This window comes from Setaria viridis, chromosome 3 (genome assembly GCF_005286985.2).
Source record: "Setaria viridis chromosome 3, Setaria_viridis_v4.0, whole genome shotgun sequence".
NCBI lineage: Eukaryota > Viridiplantae > Streptophyta > Magnoliopsida > Poales > Poaceae > Setaria > Setaria viridis.
The window spans coordinates 32039084-32057850 of NC_048265.2; the positions used below are offsets into that span (position 1 = coordinate 32039084).

At 49.3% G+C, this 18767-nt stretch overlaps 1 protein-coding gene across 1 annotated transcript; it reads right to left on the bottom strand.

Moving 5' to 3' along the window:
• Nucleotides 1-16250: 16250 nt before the first annotated feature.
• On the bottom strand, nt 16251-18321 carry LOC117847232 (tryptamine 5-hydroxylase). Its single transcript, XM_034728401.2, has 2 exons — nt 17276-18321; nt 16251-17109 (listed from the first exon to the last, which is right to left on the bottom strand). The coding sequence occupies exons 1-2, from the start codon at nt 18176-18178 to the stop codon at nt 16459-16461; spliced, it is 1554 nt and encodes a 517-aa protein (XP_034584292.1). The 5' UTR covers nt 18179-18321; the 3' UTR covers nt 16251-16458.
• Nucleotides 18322-18767: the final 446 nt, after the last annotated feature.

The window sequence follows — 18767 nt, forward strand, 5'->3', positions numbered from 1 at the left end:
GATTCAAGAGCAATTTGGTTTGAAGTCGAAGGTGCAAACCTACACATACAGAACGCCGTATCCACCTACCTATGACTTACTGCCGTTTCCCCATCGGTACAAAGTTTCTGATTTCACCAAGTTCTCAGGGCTTGATGATACCTCAACTGTGGAACACGTAAACAGATTCATCATCCAATGTGGGGAGGCGGCTACACAAGATGCTCTACGGGTACGTCTCTTTTCGTCATCTCTGTTCGGGTCGGCCTTCCAATGGTTTACTACACTGCCACCCAACTCCATAATTACATGGGCCGACTTGGAGAAGCAGTTCCACAAATACTTCTACGCGGGAGTACATGAGATGAAACTCTCAGACCTAACCAGCCTCAGACAGAGGAGTGATGAGCCGGTGTCCACATACGTGCAGAGGTTCAGAGAAATCAGGAACAAATGCTACACAACCTAGTCCTGACCGATGCACAGTTGGCCGATATAGCCTTCCAGGGTCTCCTGCCTCATATCAAAGAGAAATACGCTTCACAGGAGTTCGAGAGCCTGAGCCAAATTGTACACCGATTGTCTGGTCAGGAAGTACGTCCCTTTGATCCACGGAGAAATTTCCAGAAAAAGGTGGTGTAGTTAGAAGGGGCTGAGTCCGATGAAGAAACAGAAGTCGGCCTGGCGGAGTGGGTTAAAGGGAAGAAGCCGATATCATGTCCGTTCGGGAAAAAGGAGCCGGAGGCATTCGGTTTCGACACGTCAAAAGCCGATAAAATCTTCGATCTCCTCCTCCAGGAAGGACAAATCAAGCTCTCACCATACCATACCATCCCGTCGGCTGAACAGCTAAAGAAGATGAAATATTGCAAGTGGCATAATGCCACCTCCCATGATACGAACGAATGTAAAATCTTCCGACAGCAAATACAATCGGCCATTGAGCAAGGCAGGCTCAAGTTCAAAGTCCCGACAAAGCCAGCGAAGCATCCCTTCCCCACCAACATGGTTGATACAGGAAGGAACTCACTCCAGACCAAGGTGCTAACATCGGAATCAGCTAAAAAGAGCGGCGCCGTAGACCCAAGAATCAAGCGGCACTCAAAGACGTCAAAGGGAAACGATGGATGGAGGATGAAGGCGAAGGATCGGGAGAACCACACCGGCCCATCAGCTCCCAATTTCTGCTCAACAAGTATCAACAGCAACAAGAAAGTTCAAGATTCCGAGAAGAGATGATGCGACGACATGAAGATCACTGGCAATGCCCGTTCTTCATCCACTGCTGGGAGAGTAACCTTAGGTTGCCGTCAGCCGACAATTGCCCCGAGTGGAACGGTATTGGAGGTATGCCCTAGAGGCAATCATAAGATGATGATATTCCATTTGTATCCATGATTTATATTGTGTTCCTTGAATATCCATTAAAGGCTACTTGAATTGATTTGCAATTATGTGAATTGTGTGTGAAACTCTTTACTTGTATGGTTATTCTAAAGTTGTCCATAGTCGGAGTTCATGTGAGGACACACATGAATATTAGACTAGCACATGTATTAGTTGATGACTATGTTTCACAAGTCATGGACATGGAGATGTTGAACTAATAATGTGGGCACATGTGGAGACATGTGCTTGGACTGACCCAACACGAGAAGTAGTTCTCTATTTAAACAACATATACGCTTTGTCCTTAGACCTGAGATTGTCGCATGTATTCAAGATGTGGATTGACCTACTTAGGGGCTATCAAACGCTATGCCGTAACAGGGTAGTTATAAAGGTAACTTTCGGGTTTGTCAAGAAGCATGCTATGAGACATGGTCAATTAAGATGGGATTTTCCCCTCTCTGATTGAGAGTGATATCTCTGGGCCCCTCGAGTGATCGGATCCGAAAATACATGGCCATGCTACGTACGGTTAAGAGTTAACCTACAAAGGGATTCCGAATCACAGGATCGAGAAAGAGCGGTCGGCTTGAAGCTAGACCAAATATCGTGAGGCAAAGGGAATAGCATGTATATTATGTTGTGATGGTTCGTCTGATATGATCTTCGTGTGCGTATAGGAGTTGGCACGTCTTGCTAGAGGCCGCTACCGACTATTGGGCCGAGTAGGAGTACTCGGGCCATGTCTATACATATCCGAACCCATAGGGTCACACACTTAAGGGGCTGGAAGCCCAATTTGGATATGATCCGAGTTGGATTAGGTTTAGAAGGACTAATGGGCCTCGGACCTAGAGGCCCGTTAGGAACCTCTATAAATAGAGGGGTGGGGGTGCCCTAGGGTTTACACCTTTTGGCGAAACACATCTGCCACGCCTCCCACGCCCTCGCCTGTTGCAACTCGCGGATCTAGCAGTCCAGCTTGCGACGCTTCCTCCCTGCACGTGTGGATACCTCGAAGGTGTTGCGCCTGCAGCACTTGGACGAGCCGCCGACAAGCCACGACGAGCCGCCGACGAGGCAACGACGAGCCGCGGCACGAGGGAGATCTTGCTGCACGTGGACGAGCTGCTGAGGAGCTGCTGGACGTCGACGTGATCGACTACGTACGACTATGCTGATCAGCTTCACTACATCAACACGAATCCACATCTTCCGCACCAGTAGTGCGTCGAGTGGTAATCCCGTGATCCTTATACGGCAGTTTTCCTGGTTTACGCAGTAGAAAATAGTGGTATCAGAGCTGTAGCTATTTAGTTTTGGATTCAGGATGTGTGCATATGGAGATATGCGAGTTTTCAGTTTGATCTATGTCCTAGTTTCGTGTTCTTGCTGCAATGGTAGTGTAACCACATACTCCTACCGGTCGGTTTCCGCCATCGGAGTTAAGTGATACACGTAATTCCAGTTGCAGTGAGCGAAGATCAATGTGATTGGTCGAATCGGAATCCAGGTTCATACGCCAGGCGCATGAGATGTGCAATAGTAGATGGGATCTACTACTGGGGTCGGGATTTTGCCGTGTGCGTATGCTTCGGTAAATCAGCTGTAACTTTTCAGCACGATCACGGATCGGGGCGAATTTTATATGAAAATTGATCTATAGAAAAAGTTACACATGAAATTCAACCGCATCACTGTTTTTGGTGAAATTAGATTTCCCAAGTTTGGCTTGGAAGATGGAGTTTCGGGCCTCCAAAGTTTGGAACGTTAGGACGCTTAACTCTGTTTTGCAGGATCTATGTATCTTGTGATCAGTATGGCCCCTTTGTGTATGTGATGCATGTGTGTAAGTCATTCGTGACCTGCGTGTCGCGCGTACGGCAACACGGCAGGAGCCATATGTGTTGTCACCTTAATGTATTTAATGGTCTGTGTACCAATCTGTGATGATCCAAGCAACTATGTAATCTTCATTACTAGCTTCTTTACTACCTATTAGGCGTAATAGCATGTTCTAGTTCTTGGAGGACTCATCACCAAGAGGATGGCGCACATGGAACATCGAGATGGAGATCACCATGGTGAACAGGTTCTATGGAGATGGAGATCACCATATGAAAACGGGTCATACTGTGTCACAACTGTGTGAATGCTATTCTTTTTATGTTTTACTTTTTGCATGCTGTGATGTTAGAGGGGTGGGGGTGCCCTTTACACCTTTTGGCGAAACACATCTGCCGCGCCTCCCACGCCCTCGCCTGTTGCAACTCGCGGATCTAGCAGTCCGGCTTGCGACGCTTCCTCCCTGCACGTGTGGATACCTTGGAGGTGTTGCGCCTGTAGCACTTGGACGAGCCATCGATGAGCCACGACGAGCCACCGATGAGCCACGACAAGCCGACGAGCCAACGATGAGCCGCGGCATGAGGGAGATCTTGCTGCACGTGGATGAGCTGCTGAGGAGCTGCTGGACGTCGACGTGATCGACTACGTACGACTACACTGATCCACTTCGCTGCATCGACGTGAATCTACATCTTCCGCACCAGCAGTGCGTCGAGTGGTAATCTCGTGATCCTTATACGGCAGTTTTCCTGGTTTACGCGATAGAAAATTTTGTTTTGCGCTAGTGTAGCCTACCTCGTATCCCAACAAACGGCTCGTATCGTAACAATCAGCCATTTAGAAGATCTCGCTCCAGAGATGGAAGGCTAGAGCCGATCAGCAGAAACTGTCGCAAGCAAGAAGATCGGCGCCTTTTAGTGCGTGGTCGGCTGGGGGGCAGAAGTGATTGATATGATTGGTCGGAAGACAGGCGTGAACGAAACAATAGGCCGGGGGGCAGGTTCGATCGGCGCGACCAACCAGAGGGCAGGGCCAGCGCACACGATCGGTTGGAAGAGATGGCCAACGCTTGGGTAACAGATGAGAATCCCTTGGGACAGGAACCAGAATGGGAACAAGCCAGGCCATTGGCTAAAACAGTAAACCCCAGGTGGTGCCCTGACGGATTGACCAAATCACAAAAACGAAGAATCCAGCGTCTCCACCAATGGGAACAACATGAAGAGGAGCAACAACAGGTGGTGAACAAGAAAAACGACAGGTCTCGGGTGTGGTGCCCCAGAAGAAACGACAGGGAAGGCGATGACAACTAGGGATCGGCAGCCGATGTCAGCATGGTGTTCATTCTGCTGATGGAATTCATGACTCCTGCCGACCGACATAACATGTCGGCGATAGAAGAACAGATGGCGCAATTGGCTTTGGAGCCAATGACAGCCACCTTCGAGAAACCTGAGGACGAAAAAAGGTAGCACCTCAAGGCGTTGTTCCTCAAAGGACACGTTGACGGCCGACCCATCACCAGACTACTAGTAGATGGAGGAGCTGCAGTCAACATCATGTCGTACGCCATGTTCTGGAAGCTAGGAAAAAGTGACGATGATCTGACCAAGAGGGACATGATGCTCAAAGACTTCGAAGGCAACGTGTCTCCCGCACGCGGCGCGCTCTGCGTCGACCTCACCATCGACAATAAGACTCTTCCTACCGCTTTCTTTATTATCAATGGCAAAGGGTCCTACAATATGCTACTCGGTCGAGACTGGATACACGCAAATTGCTGCATCCCGTCTACAATGCACCAATGCCTCGTACAATGTGTCGGCGATAACATCGAAGTGGTCACCGCCGATTCTGCATACAGTATCGCAGTGGCCGATGCACAGCAGTGGAGCTGCAAGAACGTCAAATGTATATCCGGGAGAATTTGGAACACAGATTTCCTGAAGGTGTCCGATTTTGGTCTACAGCCTATCCGAGCAGTCGGCTCAGAAGATTCAGATTAAATGGATCAGTTCGTCTGGGAAGACGGGAAGCTAGGGCACGGATTTACGTCGGCCGATTCATTAGAAATGATAGATTTGGGCGATGGCACCAAGCCAAGGCTGACGTACATTAGTGCTAATTTGGATCCGGAATACAAATGTAAATTGATAGATTTATTGAAAGAATTTAAAGATTGCTTTGCTTGGGAATACCATGAAATGCTCGGATTAGACCGGTCCATTGTCGAACACTGGCTGCCTATAAAGCCGGGATATCAGCCATATCAGCAGCCTGCACGACGATGTAATCCTAAAATCTTATCTGATATAAAGGCCGAAATCACAAGGCTGACTGAAGTGAAATTTATTCGGCAATGCCATTATGCCGAATGGATCTGCAACATCGTGCCCGTATACAAGAAGAATGGAAAGCTACGCGTGTGCATTGACTTCAGGAACCTTAATCAGGCTACACCGATGGACGAATACCCAATGCCGACGGCCGATGTGTTAATAGACGCCGCCGCAAGTCACAAAGTCATCAGTTTCATGGATGGAAACGCCGGATACAATAAAATACTAATGGCCGAAGAGGACATATCGAAAACAGCTTTCAGGTGCCTAGGTCACCTCAGATTGTTCGAATGGGTGGTAATGCCTTTCGGTTTGAAGAACACCGACGCTACGTATCAACGAGCCATGAATTACATATTTTTACAAACTTATCGGCATACTGGTAGAAATTTACATCGACGACGTCGTGGTCAAATCAAAAGGACACCAGGAACATCTGGCCGATTTGCAGCAAGTGTTGGAATGCATGAGAAGGCATGGGTTAAAAATGAATCCGAACAAATGTGCTTTCGGCGTATCTGCCGGACAATTCTTGGGTTTCATGGTTCATGAGCGTGGGATAGAGATCAACCGGAAGACTATAGCGGCTATCAATAAAGTCGTGGCCCCACAGAATAAAACCGAGTTGCAATCCTTGATTGCAAGGTCAATTTCATCAGAAGATTCATATCGAACCTGTCCGGACGTATCCAGGCCTTCACACCATTATTAAAATTAAAACCCGAACAAGAATTCGTATGGGGAGAAGAGCAATGTAAGGCTCTAGAAGACATCAAACAGTACTTGACCTCGCCTCCCGTGTTGGTCCCACCACAAACTAGTAAGCCATTCAAGCTGTATTTATCGGCCGATGAGCGAGCTATCGGGTCGGTGTTAATCCAGGAGTTTGAGGGAAAGGAACTGGTGATATATTATGTTACCAGAAGCCTTTTGGACGTCGAAACAAGATATCCCCCGGTAGAGCGGCTATGCTTATGTCTTTACTTCTCATGCACCAAGCTCAGGCACTACTTATTATCGGCAGAATGCGTAGTCGTATGCAAGGTTGACGTAGTGAAGTACATGCTGTCATTGCCGATTTTGAAAGGGCGGATCGGAAAGTGGATTTTGGCTTTATCGGAGTTTGATCTACGATACGAATCGGTAAAGGCCATCAAAGGTCAGGTTATGGCCGATTTCGTCGCCCAGCACTGCGGACCAAAAATCGCCGTCATGGAACCAGTACCGTGGACCTTATATTTTGATGGCTCGTCATGTGGGGCCGGATCGGGAATCGGCATCGTTCTCATATCACCTCGGGGGGCAAGTTATGATTTCTCTCTGCCGATAGAAGCACCCGCCACCAATAACCAGGCGAAGTACCGGGCCGTCCTAAAAGGGTTACAATTGCTAAGAGAGATTAAGGCTGACGCCGTCGAGATTTTTGGAGATTCCATGCTCATCGTGGACCAATTGATAGGAAGATCTGAGTGCAAGGATGACGTATTAAGGCTTTATTATGAAGATTGCCTCCAGCTTCTGAAAGAATTCAAATCCGCGGTTATTGAGCATATCCCCAGGGATTATAATGAAGAGGCCAATAGGCTTGCCCAGCACGCGTCCGGGTATCGGCTGATTCAAGGCGCCATGGTTCTAGAACTCGCGGCCGACGACTAGCGAAAAGAGATCGTCGATTATTTAAAAGACTTGTCTAAGAAAGTGGATCGACGAATACGATTTTAGGCCACAAAATATGTGTTACTGGAAAATAACTTGTTCTACCGGACGATTGATGGTGTTCTACTCAAATGCCTAGGGACGGAGGAGGCAAAGACCCTGATGGGAGAAATCCACGTAGGGGTGTGTGGAGCCCACCAATCGGCACATAAGATGAAGTGGATGATTAGGAATAATGGATATTACTGGCTGACAATCCTTGAGGACTGTTTCAAATATTATAAAGGATGCCAAGATTGTCAAAAACATGGGAACGTGCAACGCGCGCCCGCATCGGCTATGAATCCAATTATCAAGCCGTGGCTGTTCAGAGGTTGGGAATATACCTCATCGGACAAATTTATCCGCCGTCAAGTAAAGGACATAAATTCATTCTGGTAGCCACAGATTATTTCACCAAATGGGTGGAGGTGATTCCATTAAAGGCCGTAACGTCGGCCGCTATAGTCGATTTCGTAAGGGACCATATTGTCTATCGTTTTGGCATCCCTCAGACTATCACAACCGATCAAGGGATGATGTTCACGTCGGGAGAGTTCGAGGAGTTCACGGCCGATATGGGGATCAAGCTGCTAAATTCCTCCCCATATTATGCTCAGGGTAACGGCCAGGCTGAATCTTCCAATAAGGGGATAATTAAGTTGATCAAGAGGAAGATTGAGGAACAACCCAAAAAATGGCACTTATGTCTAACCGAAGCTCTATGGGCATACAGGATGGCCTGCCACGGGGCTACCAAGGTGTCTCCTTATCAACTAGTGTACGGTCATGAGGCGGTATTGCCATGGGAGTTGAGAACAGGATCGAGACGTACGTCGCTTCAAAATCAGCTGACGGCCGATGATTACTCCTCACTCCTGAAAAGGGAACTCGACGATTTGGCGGGTCAGCGTTTGAGAGCCTTGATCAGTATCGAGGAAAACAAAAAGAAAGTGGCCAGATGGTATGACAAGAAGGTCAAAGTCAAGTAGTTCTCCCAAGGGGATTTGGTATGGAAGTTAGTGTTGCCGATTGGATCTAAAGATCCTAAATTCAGTAAATGGTCTCCCACTTGGGAAGTGCCGTATAGAATCGGCCGATGTGCCCCGGGAAACGCTTACATTGTGGAAACGATCGAAGGAGAAGAATTTACTAGGGCCTTAAACGGGAGGTACTTGAAAAGGTATTACCCCAGTATATGGGTCGGAGCATAAGAATCGATCGCAGGGCATGACAAGACAGAAGGATCACTCCCTGAATGATCATACAGCCGATACGAGAAAAGAAATCGCCTAAAGGAGAAAAATAATCGTTCAAATTGGCCGATTTGTCATTCGGTACGGACGATGAGTTACACGGCCGACGCGGTACAAGTTGCCCTTAGAACAAAAATACTGAACTGCGTTTCTTCTTGAGTTCCCTCTCAATCCGACCTAATTCTATCAGAAGGCAGGTGCTTCGTTCTTCCACATCTTTCATTGCGGCCTCCACCTCAACCTGGCGAGGAAGAGGATGGCTCCGATCCAACACCGGGCGAGATGTCCCCGCCGCGGTGTTTTCAAGAACAACCGGACGAGGGAGTGGGTGCCTCCTGTCAACTTGCGGTCGTCTGTAACCATTGCTGTCAATGAAGTCCCAGATCCGTTGGACGTCGGAAGGAACGTGATCTCTGAGTTCTTCATGATGTGCCTTGATCAAGTCCCTATCCTCTTGCGACAATGGCTCGTCAAAGTGCATGAGTTCGATCGTCCATTCGAGTTCGGGGCTAAGGCGCTTTGGCTGAAAGGGTTAACATATAACCGCCTAAAAGTTAGGACGATTTAAAGGAATCAAATTGAAAAAAGCGGAGACGGATCTCGTACCTGATTGACGGAAGAAGAGGAGAAAGAATAAGGCGAAGAAGACATGACTACGAATGTTCCAATGAAAACGTAATCGGGGAGAAAGGAATCAAGTGGAGCAGGTATTCTCGAGAGCGAAACCAGGGATAGTATTTATAAGAAGAGAAAGGGCGGAGGTTTGGTAAGACATGTCCCGTCAGAGTAAAAGGGGTAATAAATAAGAAGGCACTGCGAAGGACAGTCAAAAGGTATTAATGTTCTTACAAAACGGTCAGTACTTTTACAGATCATCCCAGAAGGGCATTAAATGGCCATGATCGCTCGTCGCCTGATCTGATCGGCCGAGTCTAAGACGCGCTGGTCATCCTCCGCCGACCCCAGGACTTCTGGCATGTGACGATGAAGTCTGAGGGCCTCGTGGGCCAGATGCTGCCTCTCCTACTTCAAATCGGCGATAACGGAAGGGAGCTCCTGAAGCTTCTTCTCTTCAATGGCTATCTCTTTGGTTACTTGCTCCATCTCTTTGGCGAGTTCTGCCCTTCGGCGCTTGAGGCGATCTATCGTGCCAACAATCCCAGGACGGGAGTTCTCGAGGAAGTGAATTCGGTGGTGTACCTCTTGGGCCTGATGCTTGTACGAGTCCTCCTCCTCACGAGTCTTGGCCAGCTTGGCACGATCGGCCATGTGACGCAGAGCCCTAAAAACCGGGATCCGCATCGATTCAATATATGCGGCGGGTGCCAAGGCTTCCTCGGCCTCTTCTGGGACTCGACCACTGACGTCACCGAAGAGCTGCCGAATCGGCGAGGCGTCCTCTACCAATCGGCTGATGTCTACTTGAAGGAGGGTCCGTATACTTTCGAGCTTGGCACGGACGTTGTCGGGTATTGAGCTCAAGGTCATTTGACGAGAGGCGAATTCTTCGTCGTCAGAGAGCGCAACCGCAAATGAGAAGAGGCTGTTATTGGGAGTGTCCTATTCCTGCAAGGTAATAGACAAAAGGAAGAAATAAGTCAGCCGATGATGATAGCGAATTCTTTGAAACGGATCTCTTCCATCTACGTCTGCGGAATCACTACCCTTGGTTCAGGGACTGGCGCGATCGGCTCATCGGAAGAGGAGGATTCAACGATAATTGGCGTTCTCCTCGGGCCGGCTTCTTGAAGGGCTTCTCTGACAGGCGGCTGTTCAGGGAGCACAGTTACTGTGCCGATGACCTGCATCAAAATCCGTAAGGTTATCGCTTAAATATTAAAAGAGTTAAGTTGGGAGGCCCTATACCTCAGCAGGCGGTAGTACTGGTACTTCAGTTTGAGACAGCGCCAATTGCTTTGGGCCCACCGGAGCGGTTTGTGCAGCCTGGTATAAGGAAAGTTAGCGTTGAAGTGATGACCAGGGGACAATCAAATGGTGAGTTTACCTGAACGGCTTCCACCAATAATGATGCGGCAGCCGCTCCGGCCTCTGTAGCAGTTTGGAGGTCAACTTCTTCGGCAACTGGAAGGGACGGTGTAGCCGAAATTTCCGCCGATGCAACCGCGGGTGGATCGGCCTATTCTATGCGGGCTCATACCCGGCGACTGGTTTTCTTGATGATCTTTTTCTGCGCTTGTTTCACCCGGCCAGCTATGTCGTCAACGGAGGGGGCGTGATAGCCGATGAGGGGAAATTCCATGTATGGATTACGGTCCTCTATCAGCCGGCCACTCCGGCTACGTTTTGGGGGAACACGACTCTCAGACTGAAAGAAACAATAAGAGTCAGTAGCATATAAAAGGAGGGAACTGAAAATCAGCTAAAACGAAGTGATACCTCTGCGTTCGGGTCAATGTGGTCGGGGTCCAAGATGTTGCAATATATCGCCGCAGAAGCACAGAATAGATGTTGTTTCCATTCTGCCCACCATAGCTTGAATTGCTGGACGGCGGAAGGAGCCACTATCCAATCGGCTAGGTCTATGGTGCTGGAGTCTGGAATCCGGTCATACAGCCGATTGTAGTCAAGACCCTTGGTGAGCTCGTTTCTGAATTTTACTTAGCCGGAGAAATATGCATAAATCGGCAGTTGACCTAGGCCGAATTGCCGTGCTGCAATAGAAGGGTTGTAAAACTCATAGGTGGGGGCGTCCTTTCCTGAAAAGAAGTTCGCCGGCAGGATCCCTGGCTTGATCAATTCATCCGTGAGCACCTCATCAAATGTACCGGTCGTCGAGTCAAAGCAAGAGGGGAGTTCAAAGAGTGGCTCCTCCCTTTGATAAGGGAACCAGCTGGTCGCATCTTCACTGAAGCCATTGTAGAAGCATCTGAAGTACTCGGCCACCTTGGAGGCAGAATATGGGCAACCAGGGAAGGCCGATGTTGTTTCGCCGAAGGAAGTGCACCGGCGTCGTACAGTGGGGTTCTCTGCCGATTCGATGTTGGGGAACGTCATGTATTCCACCCGCTGCTGAGAGATCTTGCTCATATACAGATTGAGCCACAAATTGATGAACCACCAGGGTCCACCTGGGTTTCCGATCGGCTCTCCCTTAGATAATTTGACGCCAATCTGGTGGAGCATGTGGTAGGCCGATCCCAGTAGATGCTTACCGAGAGGGATAGAAGCCCCTATCGATACTGCCTCGGCCAGAGCCTGTGTATTGGAGGATGGACCAGTTGCTCTCCCGCAAAATAAGTGCTTCTCCAACCACATCATCAGGAAGGCCGCGTGCTCTCTCTCTGCGACTGTCCCAGTCCTCTTGTTGCTCTTGATGAATCCTTTCCACCCACCGATTCCCTTTGTCTCCAGCCGATGGGACGTTTTGACCAGATAACGAAAAGGAGTATCGGGAGAGGAGATGTCAAGGCTGGTCAACATGACCACATTGGCCAGGGTGGGAGTCATGGGTCCATGTCCGAAGAGGAACGCGTTGAGAGCGTCGGACCAAAAGTAGGAGGCTGGTATTACTAGAGGTTCATTCCTTTCCATTTGAGACAAGGACAAGTCGATGCACTGGCCGATTTTATGCTCATCCCATTGAACTCTTTTGGAGGCGGCTATCCGTTGGTACCATTCCCTCCAACCGGGGGTTTCATTCGGCCATGATCTGAAAGTGCCTGACCAGTGGTCTAGGTCCAGGTTGATCAAGTCAGTTCGATTTGGGTTTCCCATGGGGCCAAGGCAGATAAGACCAGGGTTTCGGTAAGGCAAATGGTAATCTGGTGTCTAACTGCCTAAAAAAGGAAAAAAGGGGGCGGAAGTAAGAACGGATCTAAGGTAAATGCATTGGTATTAAAGAAAGAGAAGTTTCGGTAAAAACCTCCGGTATGAAGCTCATCGTGGTTGACAGGATCGCCGGCGGAGCTACGGGTGCTGAAGCCGTTGGTGGGGTCTCCGTCGAAGCTCCCGCTCCCGCCGATGGAGCTCCCGCTCCTGCCGATGGAGCCGCCGCCATTACCGCTGGAGCCGCCACTGGTGGAGCCGTCTCCGGGACTTCGGATGTTGGTGAAGTGCCTGAGGGTGTCGCCATCGGAGAGATAGGATGGAATGTAGATGGAAAAGGTCGCCGGAGGGAAAGGTTGGAGGCTAAGGAGACGTCGGAGGAAGAAGGCGATCAGTGCGCCAAAGAAGGAAGACGTGGGCTCGTGAAAAAGAAGTACGGGACATGCTGATATTTAAGGGTGGTCTGAGAAGGGGTAAAAGCGGGATTTTTACCACGCCGGCAGTTCGATTTTTTCGAGAGGAGTGGTTGTCGTGGGCGCCTGTTTCGAAAAGATTGCAATCATCAGGCACAAGACCGCGAAACAGAAGGGTATTTTCAATGCGTTTGTTTCGGAAGGGAAGTTGAAAGGAATTTTGAAGTAAAGATTATGTTTTACTCCGAAACTGGGGGGCATGTGTTGACGCCAGATTTTGACACGTATGGAATCGGCGTCAAGAAGGGAAAGGATCAGCTGATGCGGCAAGGCACGGAGGTCATGATTGGGAATCGGCCGATTGGTGCTACAGTTGGAGATCGGCAGATTGGTGCTGCAATGTTTCGGCAAAGGGAGTTGATGGAAATCGGCTGATCAAGAGGCTGGAATAGTTGGGCCAATATGGGCTCAGAGTGGATTACGAGGATAAAAGTGGTCGGCCCACAGAACACAGCAGTCAACTCCGATACGAGTCATACTTGTAAATATTTGTTTTCGTTTAAAATTAGAGATAGAGTCCTAGTCGGTTAAGAGATTGGTTGTAACAGGCTATAAATAGCTGCCTTTGTAGATCTATAAAAAATCATCAAATCAATACAACAACCTACTATTTCCTCACACTTTACTTTCAACCAGGCGACTTCGGCAATACTTTTCTTCTTTTCATGAGTTCGTACGGGTTGGCGGGGCTGCATCAACTTGATCTCCGGCCGATTCTGTAAGTTCCGTTTATCGAGTAATATCTAAGCTTTAACTTCGGGCACATCGCTGTCGTTTCGTTTAGATTTATTCATCAGTTATCGATATTCACTACAATTCTAGATTTTACCTGTTGTTCTAGTTTTATCACCAGTTATCCAGCTTGGAATTAGAGCTTTCCGCTTACTTATATTTTATCGCTTAATCTACCACTTTTTGCATAGCCGATTAAGACCTGTTCCTAGTATTGCTACTGTAGCATTGTTTAGTTTACTCTAGCAGTTTTCTTCACCAATGTTGCCTTGTAATCGGCTGTATTATAGCCAATTTCTTTATTACAGCGAATCGGCCGATTCGCTGATAAGCTCCCTCAAGATCGGAACCTTAGCCGATCGCAACCTCTGTGATCTGACACGTTTCTTTCCTTGCCAATCCACAGGTTAGATTGGCTGGCACGCCGCGCGAACCGCACCAGGGCGATCACCCAAACAGGAGTTAAGCAGATTCTCCCGGATCGTGTGTCCGACGCTAGAGATTCAATCGGCTGATTTCTAGCGCCAACATCTATATATATATATTAATGAAGATAAAATGAATCCTCTAAAATTCCTCTACATTTTTCATTAGGAAAAAGTGCACGACCACACCTTCCACTCTACGTCTCACACGTATACAACATAGTAGTAAAACTTCAAATTTTACTACCACAAAATAATATCATCAAATCAAATCATGAATATATTGATGTTGTACTTATTTGGTGTCAAGATGTGAATATTTATCTTTTTTAGAATGAGCGTAATGACTGCCAGTAGCGAACGGTGGGATGGCAGGCATCCTCATCCACACATTTTTTTGACCAACGTGCTTATCCTGGCAACGGAGTTGTCTTTCTCCTCCAAGTTCCAAATCCTTCCCTCATCCCTACTAAAAAATAAATCGCCAGCAAAGTCACACCCGCACCGTAATCGTAGAACAAAGTTAGGGGTCAGAGTTTCGGGCTTTGAATTGTGGCCAGCAGCTGTGGAGCCACGGGGGTGGTAGACGGATGGAACAAGGCGACGGTGAGGTCGCTACCGTCTATAGATGGAGGTCGAGGATCATGGTGGTGAGGAAAGTGCAGAGGAGGGGCTTGGTTTTTGGAAGTTTGGAGCTCCAATGGCCAGCGGGTTTAAAGGGAAGGTCGGTGGTGGCAGTAGGCTCAGTGGTGATGGCGGGTTGTGGGCACGGTGATGGTGTTGCCGCCCGAGTGGTGGAGGACTTCCGATAGGCGTCGTGTGGGGGTGAGGAAGAGGCGTGATTAGGAAGGGCGGGGGAGGGGTAGTGGTGGGAGTCGAGCGGAATGGCACGGTAGCAAGGTTGCCTCGGGGTGCGGGTGGTGGTGGAGGCAGCAGGATTGGCCTGGTATAGTGCGGTGTGTCGCCGTTGTAGTAGGGAAAGAAGAAAGAGGACAGGAGGAAGACGAATGGTAAAGGTAGCCCTTCGGTCGTTGCTAAGCGCTCGTGATGAATAAGCGCCCACCCATGTCCTTAGTATAAACCTAATCGAATATGAGATGGTTTAACTTTGAGCAAATTTAAAAATAATTATGTTAGGAATAGTGGGAGTATTTGTTAAGCATGGTATTGTAGAAAAAAAATTACCCATTAATCATTTGAGTTGTATGCACGAGATTCGAGGTCTTGTTCATATTTGCATTAGGGCACCCAGCATGTGGGCAAAAAGGTAGCATTAAGCATTTAATGCTCCTAAAGTTATGCACTTAGGGGGTGTTTGGGAGGAGGGGGCTAAATTTTAGCCCCCGTCACATCGAATGTTTGGACACTAATTAGGAGTATTAAACCTAGACTAATTACAAAACTAATTACACAACCTCTAGGCTAAATCGCGAGACGAATCTATTAAGCCTAATTAGTCCATGATTTGACAATGTTGTGCTACAGTAACCATTCACTAATGATGGATTAATTAGGCTTAATAGATTCATCTCGCGATTTAGCCTAGGGTTTTGCAATTAGTTTTATAATTAGCTTATGTTTAGTCCTCCTAATTAGTATCCGAACATCCGATGTGATAGGATTAAAGTTTAGCTCCCTTCTCCCAAACACCCCCTTAATCATTGTGGAGTTGGATATAAGATGCATGCAACAAAATGCACCTCAAGCTTAAGTACGGCAACAAGCAATAAACTAACAATTCTTTTTACAAAGTGATAGCTCAGACAGGATCGGGTGAACATGGATGATGAGAGTTCAACCGGTGGTTCTTGCAGTTGATTTTGTACCAAATGGGATCCACCTATTTTGTGTCATGTACCTTTTACCATTGTGAAATTGACCATAGTTAGAGCCACCTGCAAAGGGCTCCACCGGTAATGCCATCTGAGGCGGATATATTGACCTTAGCTTTGTTACAATGGTTGTAAAGTACCAGTTGGTACTTCGAGGTACCTTTTTATTAAATTTTTGCTAGCAGTTGATCTAAGAAAGATAATTAAAAAAATAAATTAAATTAGGTACGGATCACTATTATCCCACATATTTAGTTTACTTTTAGCTACTTCCTATCTCAACCGTTCTAAAAATCCTCTTATAACATGGATATATCCTGAAAAGTACCGGCGCAAAAGGTCTAGTCGTAATTATGGCATCCACATTGTAACATGTATGTTTCTTTCGTGCATTTGTTGACTAATAAATCATGAAAATATCATTTTTACCCCTCCTCAGTCTTATCCGTGGCCGTCGTTTGGCTAGGGCCAGGAAAGAGAACCTACACTTGAAATATATTGCTCAAATATGATACATTTTTTTTATTGCCACCATCGTATTATTATTCAAGAAAAATTACAAGGTTGCTTTTACCTCTCCCCTGCGACGACAAGATAGAGCACCTAATCTATAATAAAGTTAATCTCAAGCCTTAACACTTATTTGCTCTACTAATAAGAACAAAGGCAACAAAGACATGCATGAACCATTAAAATAATACCATTTAAACCTCGTTAAGCTCCTCCCCCTTAAACTCATACCCCTCGCTCTTCCTGACGACCACGAACAGCGGCTCCTTCTTCCTTGTGGCGAGTCCGAAGCTCTCCTCGAGGTTGATGTCCTCGGCGCGCACGCCGGCCGGCAGCGCCCACTCGAAGTGGTACAGTAGGCTGGCCAGCGACACCTGCACGGTGGCCAGCGCGAACGTGTACCCGGGGCACCCCCTCCGGCCGCCGCCGAACGGCAGCACCTTGAAGTCTGGGTCCTTGAGGTCGATCTCGCCGCCGCCGTTCTCGAACCGCTCCGGCGAGTACTCCATGGGATTCTCCCAGATCTCCGGGTCCCGCCCCATGGCGAAGGTGTTGATGAAGACGCGGGTCCTCGCCGGGACGTCGTAGCCGCCGAGCGTGCAGGGGGCCACGGACTCCCTCGGCACCAGCAGCGGCACCGCCGGGTGCAGCCGGAACGTCTCCTTGATGATGGCGCGCATGTAGTGGAGCTCGCCGAGGTCGGCCTCCTCAACGCGGCCCTTGCCGCCAACGACGCGCCGCACCTCGTCCTGTGCCTTCTTGAGGATCCGCGGGTGCCGGACCAGCTCCGTCATCACCCACTCCAGCGTCGCGAACGTCGTGTCCGTGCCGGCGACGAACATGTCCTGCGCATTAATTAATAGCACCAAATGATTTATATAATGGCCAGAGAGGGATGACAGGTCGGTGTTAGCTGTGCCATGAAAATGAAACTATTGCACATGAATATGTTTTGAATGAATGAATAATCTAGTACGTAGTAGAAGAGAGGAGGAATAATATATGGCGGACCAGGACGAGGGCCTTGAGGTTGTCGTCGGTGAGGGGGACCTCGAGGTCGGGGGACTTCTGGACGCGGAGGAGGACGTCGACGAAGTCCTCGTCGCGGTCGCCGGGGATGCGCGGGCGCTTGCCGCTGAGGTGCTCGTCGACGATCTCGTCGCAGACCTCGCGGAGGTCGGCGAGGCAACTCTTGAGGCGGCGTCGGAGGCCGGTGACGGTGCTGGCGACTGGCTCGAGCTCCGGGAAGAAGTCCCCGACGGTGAACCCGGCGAAGAGGTCTTGCGCCTCGGCGAGCACGGCGCCGAGCTTGTCTCCCTTGCCGTGCGGGAGCCGCCTGCCGAACGCGACGCGGCAGAGCACGTCGTTGGCCAGGTTGAGGAAGCACTCGCTCAGGTCGACGGGGCTCCCCGGGGTGGTGTTCTTCGTTAGGTGCGCGAGGAGGCGGCGGAGTTCCTTGACGCGGACGGCGCCGTACGTCGCGACGCGGCGCGCCGAGAGGAGCTCGGAGACGACCACACGGCGCGCCATGCGGTGGTAGGCGCCCGCGGGGGCGAACGTGACGTCGGAGCACCCGAACGACAGGAACTGGCCCGACAGGAGGTGGGGGCGCGACGCCAGCGCGGCGTCGTTGGAGGTGAGCGCGGCGCGGGCGAGCTCCGGCTTGGAGATCACCACGGCGCGGACGCTGCCCATCCGGAGCCCAAGCAGCGGCGCCTTCATGGAGCGCGCCAGGTCGGCCATGACGTGGTGCGGCATCCCTCTGGAGAGCAGGTGGAGGTGCCCGATCACCGGCCAACCCGGCGGCGACGGAGGCAGCCGCTGCGGCGACCGGCTCCTCGTCGTGTAGTAGACGTACGCGGCGGAGAGTGCGAGGAGGAGGAGCGACGCCGACGACACGAGGTTGAGCTCCATGGCCGCGGCGCGTCAATAGCTTGGCAAAGTTTTCCTTGGTTTGTGTGCTACTATAGCTTGGGTTGGCTTTGGTTTGGAGGCTTGCGTGAATAAGCTATGGTGAGTGTGTGGTGTTTATATATAGGTAAATGTGCATAGTTGACGTGGTGGTGGTAGGTGAGGAGTTGAGAATGTGAGATCGATCGTGTGGGGGGCAAGAGTTGCGTGGCGATGCGTTTCTTTTACTTGATCCAAGAAACGGGTGCCTGGCACCATAGGGTTCTGTACAATTGTTCAGAGAGATCAATCAAGTTGGAAATCACACAGAACCAAGTGGATTGGATTGGGGAGCGGTATCTGGTATGTAAGTTTTGTATACGTTGCTGTCAAGCTTCGAGCGAATAGGCGGGTGATAATGAAGTTCAATTTAGCAGAAGTATTTCATGTTGAGAGGAAGAGATGATTAAAGGCCATGATGGGTTAGGACTATTCAATGCAGGTGTACGTAATAATCCTTCCTACCGGTAGTGCTTGGACGTGGTGATTGGGTGATCTCGACGTGTGGGTCTCTTCCATTTACGTACCCTTTTGATTCTTCCACTTTGATACA